Raw genomic sequence first — 17079 nt, forward strand, 5'->3', positions numbered from 1 at the left:
CAGTAGGTCCATAGCCTCACAGGTCACAACTCTAACCACATGTACAAGTACTTTAAGTATTATGAAGATTTCTACCACTATCATCTTTTTTAGTCAGCAAATTCTACACCCCTACTGAATCATTAGTTCCTTAGAATTGATTTACCAATTACCCAAGAGAAACAGAACCTTCCAAACACTCCATTAGTCACCCAAAACATGATTAATCTTGATCAAGTCCCCAAAAACCTCCCCTACCCCCATTTCTCATAGCTAAATATCTAAAACTGCCAAAAAAAAACCCACATTTTTCCTGTAATATGATGACCAGAACTGTACAATGTACTCATGCTATGGTCTAAATGGCATTATGCATTCTAGCGTAACTTTCCTGTTATATTCAGTGCCTCAACAAATAAAAGGAAAACACTCTTGCCTGTTGCCTGATACCTTTAAACACCTCTGGATATAAATATTAAGATCTGTTTGTTCATTCACAACACTCAATATCCTTCCATTTTTCACATGTTCACTGGCCTTGTTGCACTTCTCCAAATGCATAATTTCTAATTGCATAGTTTCCAATAATCTGTACCTCGAAAAAGGACACAAAGTGCTGGGAAAACTCAGGAGGTCAGACAGCATCTCTGGAGAACATTACTCCAGCAATTTGTACATGTTCTCCAGAGATAAGACCTGGCCTGCTGAGTTACTCCAGCCCTTTGTGCCCTTTTGTATATTAACCAGCACCTGCAGTTCTTTACTTCTACAGTCTACACCTAAATGTAGTTAAAGTTACTGCTCAGTAATTATTTGAATAATTTTTCCTTTAAAAAAAAACAACAAATGTTTGAAATGTGAACTAGTGGGGGTGGAGGGAATATATGTATGAGTGGGGGGGGGGAGGAAGGGGGGGGGGGGGGGGGGGGGGGGGGTGGACTCGATGTAAGAAACAGCATGCATATGATTTTGAAAGGGACAAGAAAGGCTGCAGAAGGCTGTTTCAATCTGCTGGAGTATCTCACACAAAGGAGTCCAAGTCTCAGTATAACAATCTGGAAGATCTGAAGAATTATGGTAATATTTCTGCAATTTCCCTCCTTGCTTTTAATGACTTGGAATATCTTTCATCTGACCTTGGTGTATTCTCTTCTTTCAAAGATGCTAAACTTCTTAAAACATCCTCTTTTACTATGCTACTTCCATTCAAAACTTCACACTCATCCTACCCGATTAAATATTTGTAACAGCCTCTCAGAAAGGTGCGAGTAAGGCATGAGCCAGTTAGAAGCAAAATATCCTCATCCAGATATTAAGCTACAACTTATTTTTTGTAACCTAATAGTTATCAAATGGGAAAATATTTCAAGAAATGGTGTTTGCTGAGGGCTTAATAAAAGTCAAACATCTGTAAAAGACCTAATAGCTTTTCACCCCCAAAATAAACAAATTATTAAAAATTAGTATTTGAATTAACTTGAAAGATTTGGCTGCTCTTCTTGAAATAACGTGAGGACAACACGTTTTTTTTTTGCACCATTTTCCTATGGCTTTGGGTGCCATACACCCACACATACTCTGTAGTTAGCAGCAAACAATTTCTGACTAGTTCAAGCCTCAGCTTCTGACACTTGGTTTAGCAGGAGACAGTGGTTTATAGATAATAACTGGTTCCTGCTCAGCAGTACAAGCCACTTCCTGCCAACACCTGCCCCGATCCACCATTGGACCAGTACATGTTTCTTACAATGAAAGCAAAACATATTCATATTGTGGGCTGCATAATATGCATTCAGCTTTAGTGAAATAACTCGTTATTTTATTGTTCCACAAAGAAACTTTGGACATTTTACACGCTAACAGACAGAATGGGAAGATTAACTTTTGCCCATTGGACAAGGAATTAAGTGGATCCCATTTTCCACCTATACTTTGGTACTCCTGCAGCCGACATCTTATTATCAGTGTCACCTCACTAGCATAGCATCCCAATAGATTTTTTTTTGCTCAGTTCTGCCAAGAGGCTGGGAAATTAGTTAGTGAACCAAGTTTAGAGTTGACCTCTTCTTGGGAAATGAGACTGGGCAAGTGACTGATGTGTCAGTGGGGAACCACCTTGGCACCAGTGATTAGAAATCACCAGAGTCTGATTTGGCAGTGATACTCCTTGGCCCATGCAGTGATACTCCTTGGCCCATGCAGTGATACTCCTTGGCCCATGACTCTCACTAATACAATTCAGGAATGATAAATACCAGGCACCCTTCTACACATTGTCAAGAAACTCACTACCAGCAAAATTCTAACGCTTTCTGATACAGCGTGTGAGCAATTTTACATAAAAACACAAGATCTTCCTGCATGAACTACGGTGAAAGTAATGGCTTGGCTCATTTGCAAGTACCTTGTATTGTCCTTCACTATTATTTGCTATTAGTCTATAGTCTCCCACAAAATACACAATATAAGACATATTGAATTACTTTCCTAAAAAACTAATAATATTGATTGGAGAATAAAATTGCAGTGAAATAAACAAATTAAATGCTCCCCTAAAGTTTGGCTTACCCATTTTAGGAAAAATTCATTTTTTTTTTAACTGACAAGAGTTTCATAAAATGGGAGAAAAACAAACACCGAATCTTCTTAAATATTAAATCTGATAATATTTGAAAAATAATTTGTCATTTGCAGTCACTCTTTTCTCCCCTACCAAGCTTCTTGCAAATATTTATCTCAGAATCTTAATTCTTTTGGAACATAATTCAGCAAAAAAAAAAATCAGTTTGACTTCTGGCTTTTGTACAAACCAAAACCTCATGTTATCTGTATCTTAGTGCACAATCATGATTCTCCCCATCAAATATCTTCACAGTATCTAACCAGTCAAGCCTCCTCCGAGTGTTCATTGCTCCACTTTTAACGCCCACTTATTCTACACACCAAAAAGCAAAGGCCCATTTTGCACAACCTATTGTCATTCCAGGTGAATCTGGTGAATCTTGTGTGCTTTTCCCCAAATAAGGAGACCAGGTTGATATGCAGTTTTCCAGACCTGGTCTCATCATACCTGACAATGGCAATATGATTACCTATCTCTTGAACTTCATCTTGCTTACAATAAAAGGTCAAAATTCCAATCCGTCTCCTACTTTCTTGTTCTAACTGCACGCTAATTTTGTTTCAAGAAGAACATAATGGAATCTCGCGCTTCATAGTTTCTTACATAGTCAATTTTAGCCCATTGCATTAAAAAACAGAACCAAAGAGTTGTCAGTCAATCGCACAAATAAAATTAACGGTGTCACATATTAATGGGCTATTTAAAAACATTTGCTTAACGTGTGTCTTCACGTAAAGGGCCCAACTGCAGTTCAAAATAATAGTAAACTCCACAAACCTTCACGTGACTCCATATGAACACATGCCTAGGATTTCACAGAATGCATGACTCGTCTTCACTGCATTGTTGTACTACAGATTAGTTTAGTTGAGAGATACAACTTGGAAACAGGCCATTCCAACCACTGAATCCATGCCAACCATCAATCCATCTATCACATGTTCACATTCTAAATTCTCATCAGATTTCAGAGATACAGCCTGGAAACAGGCCCTTCGGCCCACTGCGTCCATGCCGACCAGCGATCATCCTGTACATCAGCACTATCCTACATACTAGGGACAATTTATAATAGCCAATTAACCTACAAACCTGCTCGTCTTTGGAGGGTGGAAGGAAACAGGAGCACCCAGAGAAAACCCAAGTGGACACAGGGAGAATGTGCAAATTCTGTACAGACAGTAACTGTGGTTAGTTTCGAACCCGGGACACTGGAGCTATAAGGCAGCAACTCTATTGTTGTGCTACTGTGTCGCCATCCACTCCCTTCACATGAGAGGCAACTGAGAGGCCAATTAAGCTACAAACCCATATGTCTTTGGAATGAGAGGGGAAATCGGAGGACAATCCATTTTTGTGGAGAATGTTGTCTGTGTTCAGTATCCAATTTGAGAAACTTGAGCAAACACAGTACAATTGTCTGCTTTATGCTACATTAATAAAAACATTGCTCACTTTAATAGAAGAACAGCTTCTAGAATTAGTACTGAATTAATAAACATTTTTTACTCCAACTCACTGTTGCAGAGAAATTACCCTCTTCCCCACATCTGTGTTTTCAAAATGTAACCAAATGAAATAACTGATTTACCTGGCATGTAAGAGAAGCGTTGGGACTGACTTCTTTTTCTCTTCCCATTGCAAACATAAAATTGTACTTGAACTGCAGATGTAACATTTTTATTATGGTAAGGAGGAACTTCAACAACAAGATTAACCTGAAACAAAATAACTTTGAAGAATAAGTTCAAGAACAATCCATTACTTAGGCTTGAAGTAAAATAGTACATTCCATCCATCATCATCATCAAGGGGCTTTATGCATATTACTCCATTAACGAAAATTTAAAACTATAAGAACAGTTCACAGAATAAGTTTTGGAGGTGGGCAGAGGAAGAATAAAACTGAACCTATTGTTTTAAAATAATGAGAGGTACCAAATCGTCAAATGTACGTTTGGAACATTCAGAATTTGTATGCAAAAATAAGCTTTATTCACGTCACAAAATATTCGAGCTATAACAATGATCATAATTTGCTCGCAATTAAAAACTGAAAATCTGCTGAAATTAAAGTCAACATTTGACATCATTATCAATTCCCTCAGCTCTTAAGATAATGAACAGGATTAAAGTCTTACACCAATCAAAATAATCAATTTTAATGAAAGCTTCAAGTTCCAAATACATTTAGTTTATTGAAATCTGCTTTGAACCTCAGAGTTTACACAGTTAGCAATTTGGGTAAACAATTCAAACTGCAGTAAAATCTCTCAAGGGACAAGAGACATATATTTTGAAAATACTATTTAAATAGAAAATTAAATATCTTACCCCTTGAAATTTCTCCCTGAGAATTTTGCCTTCGACCTCCCACTGAGGACGTCCATCTGAGGGAACACATACAAATAATTAACTTTACCTCTAACCAAAAACACTGCATCTATGCAACTGATAAAGACTTGTAATACTGAGCATCCATGGAAACTTCACCAAATCCGTGTGCACACGAGGGGGGCAGGATGTGAAACTGTGTACATATGTATTTCGGCAAGATGAGAAAGTGCAGGTGCATCTGTATGAACCCAACGACTGTACATCTCCATTTAGTGTGGAGCTAATATTGAAAATGGAAAAGTGCATGTGGATAACAAGATGAGGTGCAATGTACGGAACACTGGATGGGCAGCTGATGGACATATTCAAGACTAGTCGGATCATTTTTTGGATTGGCCGACAAGGAAATCAGTTAATAAAGTGGCCTTGACACAACGGATCACTCGCATAGGTTTACAAGAATGATCCCAGGAATTAGTGGGTTAACATATCATGAGCGTTTGACAGCACTGGGCCTGTACTCGCTGGAGTTTAGAAGAATGAGGGGGGACCACATTGAAACGTACAGAGTAGTGATAGGCTCGGATAGAATGGATATGGAGAGGATGTTTCCACTAGTGGGAGAGTCCAGGACTAAAGGTCATAGCCTCAGAATTAAAGGACGTTCTTTTAGGAAGGAGATGAGGGGGAATTTATTTAATCAAAGTCAATGGATATTTTTAAGGCAGAGATAGATAGATTCTTAATTATTATGGGTGTCAGGGGTTATGAGGGGGGGGGGGGAGGCAGGAGAATGGGGTTAGGAGGGGGAGATAGCACAGACATGATTGAATGGCGGAGTAGACTTGATGGGCCGAATGGCCTAAATCTGCTCCCATTCTTTATGTGGCAACATGCACCTATAGGTCATTTATGTGAGGGGTTAGAAATGTGTAGGAGCATGGGGGCGGGGGGAGGACACAAATGCCCACATGGTCGTGCGTGTTTGTTTGTTGGGGTGGAGGAAGAATGTACGCATGTGGATGCTTCCACATCGGCTAACACTAATACAGTGCTTTCCATATTTCTCAACAACTATTTAGTACGGTTATTACTCAGTCAAAACACAATGAGCTTTTGTTTTGTTTCATGTTTCATTATAAGAATGGCACTTCCAGTTTAATGCATTAATTCACATCTCCTGCCCTGTTCATAGCTTACATCTGATCCGCATGTCCACAGAAAGAAGTCCAAAATCTTTTGACTTCGCAACCACGCTATTAACAGAGTCAGGGTGACTCAGACATTGAGTTCCAAGACTGCTGATGCTGGAATCTTGATTATAAAATAACATAAGCTGCTGGAGAAACGTGGTGGGTCAGGCAGAATCTGTGGTAGTAACGGATAAGCGACCCATCAAATTCCTCCAGCAGTTTGTCTGATTTGTACAATTACTGGATCCTTGTAGACCAGAATCAAAGTGTAACACCCCCGATTTGTATGGGGCAACGGCAGAGAATAAAATAATAGTATGTGGCAAATCATATTTTTATAGAAAATGCACTTTTAACAAAGATATTTGTTTCTTCATTTTTAAGCTCATATTTTCAAAGTACTTCATTTAAGCAAAGTTCATAGTTTAAAAACAATGTGCTTTATATTACCCAAGGGATATCATTAGCATTTTGTGTTTCTGAAAGCAGGCAGTTTAAAAAAAAAAAAAAAATGAGACTAATACTCCAAACAAAAATGTTTTAGTCTGTAAACAGGCCTCGAGCTTTTATGATAATTCTCTGGAGGCAAGCTCTCCAAATATGAAAAAAAAATGGCCAAATCGATCCTCATATTGTTAATCGTATTAGTTCTTGGGAAATGCAGGTGGAACATATTTATTTCATTCCTTGAACATTAAAGTTTGGAAAAATAACTACATTCAAAAATTAATTCTAAATTAATTTGTAATTTCTATATATAACATCTGATACAAGATAACATTGTTCTTACAACTAACCTTAGCTTATCCACCGTGGAAAAAAAACATCATAATTTCCCTCATTGCATCCCCTCAAATATCAAAATCAAAGCTTCAGGCCTCTTCTACCGACTACATCTTCTGACACAGAGGATTGTGGTGACTTTTCGCTGAACTCCTTTTGCTTTTTGAATGGTTTCCTTGTATTCTAACATCTGAACAATTCTTACAGTGTGGTACGGGTAGAAACCGTACAACTTGTACTGTCTGAAACATTTTGCAGTTTGGTAGCTTTCTCTCCAGACCCAAGTATATCTATTTTATATTATCTGTACATTTAACAAGTCACCATAAGTTTCTGAAACAGGAGAAGTGGGGGCCAATGCAAATTGCTGAGATAAATCTCAGCAGCAGACATTTGTTAAAGGCATTATGCATTTTACAGTTCTAATGTAATCTCTATATGATCCAATTGCAATGCTTCCTCAAATATCAATTTCAGCTCTCCCGCTCTTCACCCCCCTCGCCTTTCAGACTGAGGAAGGGTCACAACCCAAAACGTCACCCATCCTTTTTCTTCAGAGACACTGAGTTACTCCAGCACTTGGTGTCTATCTGGTACAGGAGTCAGGTTTTACACCAAGTTCAGTGAAGCCATTATAATGCTGTGAGGTGTGACACTGCAGCACTTATCCACAAGTATTCCATTATTTAGATTGGGATTATTTTACCCCAAAAAAGCAAAGGAAAAGAAATGGACCAATTTTAAGAGTTAACCGTGTTAAAATGGGACATGATTGATAGATTTTCTGACGACCAAAAAGTAATTTTTTAATTTAAGAAACAATGGTATGACATGGTCAATATTCATGGTACATCAGGGAACATAACATCCAATTCAAGGCAATCCTACACTTAGCGCAAGATTCTATTTTGTGAATTCAGACTGCAATAAACAAAGGAGTCTATAGGAGGCACTGCCTCAAAAAGGCAGCCAATATCAAAAACCCACACCACCCATGCCACGCACTCATTCCATTACTATCATTGAGAAGTTGGTAGAGGAGCTTGAAAACCGTGGTCGCCAGGTTCAAGAATAGTTACCTCCAAACCATTAGGCTCTTGAACATTACACACTAACCTCAGTAACTGGTTCTATGGACTGTGTCTTTGTTGCACTGTGGACTTTGGTTTTACATAATATGCTAACCTAGTTTGAAGGTTATTTATTTATTGTGTAATGATTATTAAATATTATATTATCTACGTGTTATTGCATTAACAGTAATGCAAATCTACACCAAGTAAGAATTTCACTGTTCCGTTATCTGTACATATGACAATTCATAGAGCCATGTAGCACGGAAACAGGTCCTTGTGCCCAGAAAGTGACCATTAATTGGACCCATTTTTAATGTATGCTCAGGATAATTAGAAATCAAACATTTTTTTTGGAATCCCACAATTTTAGTGCGACAGCGATATATTAGCAGCAGGCAATGTTGTTGTTAGTTTATGAATATTCATGCATATTGAAACTCACTCTAACCTCTCTTGCTGCTCCTTCATCCCACCCCAACTTCCCACTGCATATGTTATAGTATTGAAACGCTTTTGCCCAACATCCTTTAATTCTTGACTTCTGCTTCTCTCCTATCCAACCTGACCGTATGAAATGTGAATAACTGAAGTCATTCTTAGGCCAGACAGCAGTGTATTAGAAAGTTAGTTGCACTTTTATGGTACTCAAGCTTTTGTGGTCCACTTTAAAAAAAAAGTAAAGTCCACATCACTGGACATGTTTAATTCTGCTTCACAACTTGTCAAATATGGGCTGCAGTCAATTGGAGTCAGAGGCGTGCATGCACCATACCAGTTTCTCCCCTGATCAACATATCAATAGATCCTTATTGTGCCTTATATGTGACACAGGGCCTTGATCCAAAACATCACATATTCCTTTTCTCCATAGATGCTGCCTAACCCACTGAGTTACTCCTGCCTTTTGTGTCCGTCTTCAACGAAAAAGACATTTGGACAGGTACGTGGATAGAAAAGGTTTAGAGGGATATGTGCCAAACACAGGCAGGTGGGACGAGTGGAGTTGGGGCATCATGGTTGGCATGGGCAATTTGGGCTGAAAGGCTTGTTTCTGCGATGTATGGCAATAATTCTTACTACATTTTCATTATTCATGGTAAGATATTGGATGTTTGTACAAAGTATCGATAATTTACAAGACTTTCCCTTTCACCCATGAATTGTTATTTTAAAATCTTAAACTGGTTCATATGGAAATATCTAACTGGTGTCATTTCATCAGCTGTAAGGAAAAACAGTAGCTGAAGTCCAAAGTCTTCAGGAATCTCAAGAAGGTCCTGACCCGAAATGTCACCAACCCATGTTCTCCAGAGTTCTGCCTGACCTGCTGAGATACCTCAGCAGTGTCTTTAAAAATATATATATAAACTAGCACCAGGGGTTCCTTATATCTCCAAAAAGTATAGCCCCCCTAACAGATCTCTAACTCTGAGGAGCATCCAAAATCTGTCCATGTGAGCTGGAATTCTCACCACACCGTCACATTATGCGCTCAAGCACTAGGCATGGGAGAGGGATGTGGGTATATGCAGAAACAATGATGGGCATTTTGAACATTAGCTAATGTTAACAGCTTTCTCATAATTTGTTATGCTGCTTCTTAAAGTACAAAATCACTTGACAGCTACAAAAAAAAAAAGTGCGAACTATGAACAGTCTGATGCTATATCTGATTGCTTTTTTCCTGCTCAAAGTGTAAATATATTAATTGGACAATAATAGATTACAAATGATTTTGACTTTCTGTATTATGGAAGAATAATGATCTGTATTAGTGGTTGAACATAAAATACAAATATGATGCATCAGAAAAAGTGTTAACATGGAGAAATCACTCAACTAGAACTTTTCTCAAGGCACTTTCATGCCAGGTTAAATAACATGCTGTATTAAAATAGTCAGAATGGTTAACCATGTAATGCAATCTAGTAATGTTTCTGATTAAAACTGCCCAGCCTAGTAAAGTAGTAGCATCTGACAACTATAAGTAAACAACAGAAACATTCATAATTTAAATGTTGTTTCCTGGATGCTGATTGCATTATGCCCGAAGCTTCCAAATTTAGGTCAGAAAAAATATTGCAATTGTTTTGTTCCCATTATTTTTCAGATTCTCTAAACTGATGAAAATATCCTGATAAAATATCTAAAAGCAGGTGATTAACACAGTAAGCTTACAATCACCCAAATCCATCACATATTCTTTGCAACTTCCGTTTTAAAGATATTTAAAGGGAGAAAATGAGTACATTTACATTTTAAAAAAAGTGATTATTAAGTGTTTGTTCATTTATTTACAACAACCAATTACATAATTAAAAGAGACAAAATAAATAACAAGCTAGTGCAATTATATTTTAGTGTTTATCACTTTGGAATATTCAAATTCTTTACACAAGTATAAAACTTTACTAAAATGGCAGCACTTCTTCATGGAACTGCCTTCTTTTGCCTGTGTAAATGAACAGAAGGTCAGACCTCCATGCAAGCTTGTATGATTGTGCTTGACCTGAACTTTTGCAGCACCTGTGTGGCCTGAATCGAAGTTTTACTACAAGGTATGGCAATTGAAAATTAATGTGCATTGCGCTTACAAATATTTGCATTTTCAAACCCTTGACTCGTACAACAGGATTTACAGACCGTACAAGTATTTTTTAACTGCAATTTCTTGACATTTTCCACCAAACTCATGTCAGGTTAAACTTGCCAAGTCATTATGTGCCACAGCAATGATACGCCGCTTATTTGAATGTTCAGATAGAAGAGAAAGAATGAGCATATCGTAAAATATACGTCAGAACAGTGAACCATGATACCAAATTAAACTAACCCCATCTGCACTCACATGGTCTCTTTCCCTCTGCTCATGTGCCTGTCTAAATGTCTCTTAAACATCACTATCATATCTGCTTACACCACCCTCCTGATTTTCTAATTCTGAACCTCTTCAGCCCCCTCCTCAAAGCATTTACACCCTTCCAAACAATCAATGTAGCTGAAATAATCTGATAGAACCCTCCCCCCTCCCCCCCAATAAAATAGCCAAATTAATGACATTGTAAGAGCATAGCCAAATAGTTCTGGTTAACAGGTGATAAAATATATTCCATTTGAAATGCTTATCCAAAATGAGCAAAGGATAACCAAGGAAAAGAGAACCGGTTTTAAACATAAATAGGTGTATTAACAGAGAAACGCATATTTGCACCATTTTGGTAATACAATTATATATATGTATAGCTTAGAATTATATTTCACATACCTGGGCCCTTTTCAAGGAAGATAACCTTAGACTCCGGAAGAAAATTGAAACCATTGACAATCATTTCTTCTCCACCAGTGACGGAACATGAATTGATGCTGTACTTTTCAATCTGAGGGAGTTCCTGGGCAGATCGTTGGGCTGTTTTAATCAGATTATTGAAATTACCAAATATATACTGATTACTGAAATTATATTGAATTTAACGCATCAATTCTTATATAATTTCAAAAAAATTAAGTACACAGATTTTTTTAATATGTACACAGAAATCAGCTTAACTTATTTTTCCAGCCTTAATGATCATGCACTCTTAAAGAATTAAAAAAAGCTTGCATGCAAGTATCTCATGAAATCCCGTTGATATTTATTGGCAATTAAGACAGGAAAATGTTCATGGTTATAATATGCACATTTAAAGCAAATCCAATCAGAGAAGCCATCAACTTTAGCAGTTTTTTGTAATGAATTAATGCTACTTGATAGAAGAAACAAATTCAATCATTACTTAACTCCATCTGAAAGATGTGATCGTGCTTCTCAGTGACTTTATTTTCACTAATTATCAAGCACGAGAAGCACTCAAAATGTTTAATTAGAGGCAATAAATTTGTGTTCAAACCCAAACAGCAGTTGTACTAAGTATGTGATAATGTTGCGTGTTAATAGTGGCATTTCATACTTATTAGCGAAATTAGCTGGTATTAGCATTAAATTAGCGAAAATACCCACCCAGCTATAGAGTATCTAGATGCAGTGGCCAAGACAATGTTGTTTGGATTCACTTCACAATGCTCCATGTAATGTCCTAAATCCCAGCTTTTTGACATGTTATTAGGCCAGCTTACTTTTAAACTTTCTTCTTACTTTATGCCAGTTATTTGGTATGGTAATTATATTTATGAACTCATTTTGACACTTTATTCACAGTGTGTTCATCAGTAAATTGGTACATTTCAAATGAAGGAAACATTTCTCCTAAAGCTCATCTTCAACATGCTAATTATGTTACAGAAGGCACACAATCTATACAGCGAGAACCCTCCAAATAAAGCAGATTATAAACACAATAATATCTGAAAATATGAATAAAAACAATATGCAGAAAAAAGATGGATGGAAATAAATTTCATACTAACAGCATTCAACAGGAATGGAAGATGCCTGCAGCGAGACAACTTTCCCATTGGGCTGTGGGATATGCACACGGAAAACAAGGCGAACCCTTGTATTTTTTCTGCCAATATCAGTTTCTCCTTTGCGAAGTTCTATATCAGAGTTGCGAAGTTTCAAAATTCCTGCACAGTCAATGCTGAAACAAAACAAGAAAACATTTTAAGCACTCCAACTTAACATCAAATTCAGATGATTTCTAATTAGAAAGTTGGTTAAACAGCAACTTCAGCTAGAATATGATCCTGTTCCTTTTCTGCTAACCCTCCTGATTCCCCCTACCCTACAAGTGCCACCCTCTCACGTTGTCCATGAGCACACATTGCCAGCAATACGTCTAGCTGGGTCTGACATATCACAAAGTACAATTCTCTCTTTCAGAACAAAGTAGTGCACAATAAGCACACCCAGCAACAAAGTAACATGATTCAGATCCTGCTGGATCTTACCATAGGGACGAGATTATTCAACGTGAAGTGACCATGACAATGTTCATGGGGGTTGTGACTTCAAGACCACTGAAGAGGATTTAATCCTCATTCTTACATCCCAGTTTGTTCTCCAATAATCCAAGTGCCTGTTACCTGGACAAAGACTTTGATGCTGCAGTCCATAAGGTGAATGGCCACATACAATGGTATCCCTGGTGTAATGTCAGGCTTATAGGAAAGGTAGTCCAGCACCAACATTGGACAGAATTTTATGCACAGCCTGAAGCCCAATTTCCCCAGGATACAAGGGAAGCTCCATTTTAAATGCACATATAGCTTGATGTCTCAGCTTCTTCTGCAGCACATCTAGAAGTCAAACATTTGAGTATCTATAGAATCATACAGCATGGAAACATGCCCTTCAGCCTAACTACTCCACAGTGACCAAGATGATCTTTTAAACCAGTCCCATATCTTTCAAAATTATTCCTATCCAAGTACCTGTCCAACTGTCCTTCACCATCACTATTCCAGCCTCAACCACTTCTTCTGGCAGCTCATGTCATAAACCCACCACCATCTGGTAAAGTCCCCCTCGGGTTCCTATTAAATCTTTCCCCTTACCTTAAACCTATGCCATCGAGAGCTTGATTCCGCAAACCTGGGTAAGACACTGTGTGCATTCACCAAAAACATAGCAGTGATTCAACAGGAGGCTACACTTCAGACATGCACTCAGACTGCTGCAAGAAAATGGGTACCGTAGCTCCAGTCGAGGTAACCCTTGACCCTTTCCCCTAATCTTTTCATTTGTCTCGATAGAAGAATGACAATTGAAACAGGTGGCAGGTCATGCTGACAGATCCACCAGTTTGATACCATCACATTGGAAACACAAAGTATTTAAACTTGCCTTTGAAAGTTAAATAGTAAAGATAAATTAAGGAAGTGATCTATTAGGATCATGGCCGAGGTATTGAATGAATGATTTGCATGTGTATTCACAAAATATGCTGCTGCTAATGTCATGGGTAAAGGAAGAGACCGTATAGAAATTGAATGGATAATGGATAGTGGCCTATTTAAAAGGTTAGCTAAAAGTCAGCCAATCTCAGAGGAATGTATCCTAGCACATTGAAAGGTTGCAAATATTACACTCATTTAAAAAAAAATTAAAACAAATCTACCATTGAAGGTAAAGAAAGGTTGAGAGATCATAATACTGGATCTAATTAATTTTAATTTCGAAAACCACAAGTTGACAGCCAACTGATAAAAGCCAAACCTGATCAACAGGAAAGGAACAATGTGCACAATCTGTCAAAAGACAAAAATGGTGGTAGAAAGCAGACAGCAGTGGCAACAGTAGTATTTCAGCTTGCAGTATGTGGGAATCGTAGCAGTAAGGCAAAGCCGAGGAACTAGACCAGTGAGGTTAACATCTGCGGTAGGTAAGTTACTGGTAAGGATTCCTAAGGATAGAACACATGTGCGCATTTGGAAAGACAGTGGCTGATTAAGGATATTGTTCATAAATTTATGTGATAGGAGCAAGATTACATTCAATACAAACAATGTAAAATATATTGAGCAATTTACATCAAATGATCTCCCTTGCTTATTGGGAAATGCATTAACGACCAAAATCGCTATCTAGTCATTCATTTGAAAGGCAATCCTGTCAATCGGGAATGCAACTTTCCACCAAAATGTCAACCTCATATCAGATTCATTTATACTAGATAAATCATACACTTCATCTATGTCCACGATTTTTGACAGTCTGCTTTGAACCAACTTCATTATCAAAACATATGCTTAAGAGAATACTCCAGGTCAAGTTCTTGCAACAATTGCACCTGCAAGCATTCAATTAAAAATGCCCAACTTTCTAAAACATTTCTCTTTATCCGACAATCTGTCGCTGGTGACCACTCTGTTCCAAATTAGGAGCTATTAGTGGTATTTCTATTAACTTTAATTTCCTGCTTTCAAGAGGGGTTGAGGGGAGTCAAGACATTTACTTTTTTAAACCTGGACCTACAAATAAAACCATGAAAGGAAACTACCACTACATCATGAACATGAATCATAATTTCAAACTGTACAATTTAAAAACAGCAAAGCTGTATCAATTCCTTACCCTGGTATATTAAAGGAATCTTAGTTACATTTGTATAAGCCCTGCCTGAAACATTATTCATAGGTTTTTAATTATACAGGCTTTAAATAAAATGGCAAAGGTTTTAAATTAAATGTAATTAAATGAAATAAAAATGTACACGTTCCAACTGACTTTAATGGTTCGATTATGCAAAACATTGAACAGGATAGTTTAATTTAATTTATTACTGTCATGTATCGGTATAATTAAATTAAATTATCCTGTACAGTGAGAAGCTTTCGTTTGTGTGCTATGCAGTCAAAGACTATACACAAATACAATCAAGCCCAGTGCACAGATAAAGGATAGTGGACAAAAACACAATATCATTTCACTTAGGTTTGCATAAGTACCTGGCAATCATATTGTTTTCAGGTAGAAGTGGAATTTCAAGAACCTTTGTGCTGGTAACTATGATCTCCTGACTAGCTGTGGCAACAGTCTTTCCTGTAATTCTGTGCACCTGGTAGAATGCATGTGGTCTTAAATAGCGATCATCAGCAGTTCCAATGAACATCTGCAGGTTGATTGGCTTTTCATTGTAACCTTGAAGCTGTGAACGAAAACACATTTACGATAAGCAAAATGTAGTAGATTTGCTGGAGAGAAAGCAAAGAAAATAGGCTCCCAAAGATGAATTACACTTATGGAGAGATTTAATTGACCATAGTGGAACCAAGTTTCTATTACTTTTTTTCCTTACTAAAATTAATCCAGTTTGGCCACGAAATTGTGTAAATAATTCTGATTTCAGTTCTAAAAAAGAGAGAATTTTGCTTCCAACAACATCTCATGAAATATTGTTTCCACATTTTATAGACACAGCTGGAGTTAATATTTTTTTTAAAAGACAGAAGTCTGGAAACATTAAGGAAATTAGAATCACACATGATGCACAAGTATTTCAATCACAATTCCCCTTCACCCTCTTCCTCCAGACAAAGGTTTGTAACCAAAACACTTGTTGATTGATAGAAAATAAATGGAAAAATGTCACCCCAGTTTATGGTTGCCTAAATTAAAAAACAAGTGCCCTCGATTTGTGCTAGCAATGGCATGTGCACAGTATCGGTACAGCACTTCACACTCATAAACCAGCATGTTGGTGATTCATTAAAATTTTATGTTGCAAAAAGAAATCTATTTAGAAAATAGTGTTACTTTTAGGCCTCGTGTCTAATTTCTCAACAACTGAAAAACGAATATTGTGTTTTATACGACCGTCCATCCTGATTAACCAGTCATTTATCTTGTTGCTGTTTTTGTGATCATTTTGTCCCCGTTTTAATCTCAGGTGTACCCAAAATCATACTGGACATGGATCTGTTAAGGGGACATACTAAACAGACGCTTTTGGTAAAATTCTCTTAAGGGATACAGAGAGTGATGGTGGCAGTTGGCAATGCTAAATAGAAACCTGGCTGATTCTGATGCCCATGTAGTTTCCATAAAGCAGTACTGTACACCAGAGAGCCAGGAAGAAAATCGGAGAAACCATAGACAGGCCTCATCAGAACAGCAGTCTCTGGCTACAGAAGCCCGATATGGAGTGTTAAAAAGCTGATAAGCCCATCCACAGATTATTTTACAGTGACAAGACTCAAGGGTCCAGCCAATATGCTTGCTGAATTGACTGTGATACATCTAGATTTTACTTTAGAAATACAGCGTGGCAACAGGCCCTTCGGCCCACCGAGTTCATGCCTACCAATGTTCACCTAGCCCACTAGCACTATCTACATGCTAGGGACAATTTACAATTTCCAGAAGCAAATTAACCTCCAAACATGTTGTGGATCCCAGAACACCCGGAGAAAACCCATGCAGTCACAGGGAGTGTGTACAAACTCCGCACAGACTGCAGCATAGTCAGGATCGAACCTAGGTGTCTGGTGCTGTAAGGTAGCAACTCTACTGTTGCACCACTGTGCCACTCTGCACCATAATGCTGGTATTAGAAGGAAAAAGACAAGGAACACATATATACGCTAAGTCCTGGGCATAGCCCCAATGGCATAGCTGTGTGCAGCCAATATTGAAAAAGAATGGCGTGAA

At 37.7% G+C, this 17079-nt stretch overlaps 1 protein-coding gene across 2 annotated transcripts in view; it reads right to left on the reverse strand.

Annotated features, from left to right (window-relative positions):
* nfatc3 (nuclear factor of activated T cells 3) overlaps positions 1-17079 on the reverse strand; it is a 112852-nt gene that overhangs the window by 34594 nt on the left and 61179 nt on the right. For both annotated transcript variants that reach the window (XM_033036302.1, XM_033036303.1), the window contains exons 4-8: positions 15378-15577; positions 12396-12568; positions 11257-11397; positions 4937-4992; positions 4194-4320 (exon numbers count right to left, since the gene is read on the reverse strand). In XM_033036302.1, the coding sequence (XP_032892193.1) occupies positions 4194-4320; positions 4937-4992; positions 11257-11397; positions 12396-12568; positions 15378-15577 (697 nt within the window). The remainder of the gene's footprint in view (positions 1-4193; positions 4321-4936; positions 4993-11256; positions 11398-12395; positions 12569-15377; positions 15578-17079) is intronic.

Source organism: Amblyraja radiata, chromosome 17 (genome assembly GCF_010909765.2).
Source record: "Amblyraja radiata isolate CabotCenter1 chromosome 17, sAmbRad1.1.pri, whole genome shotgun sequence".
Classification (NCBI taxonomy): domain Eukaryota; kingdom Metazoa; phylum Chordata; class Chondrichthyes; order Rajiformes; family Rajidae; genus Amblyraja; species Amblyraja radiata.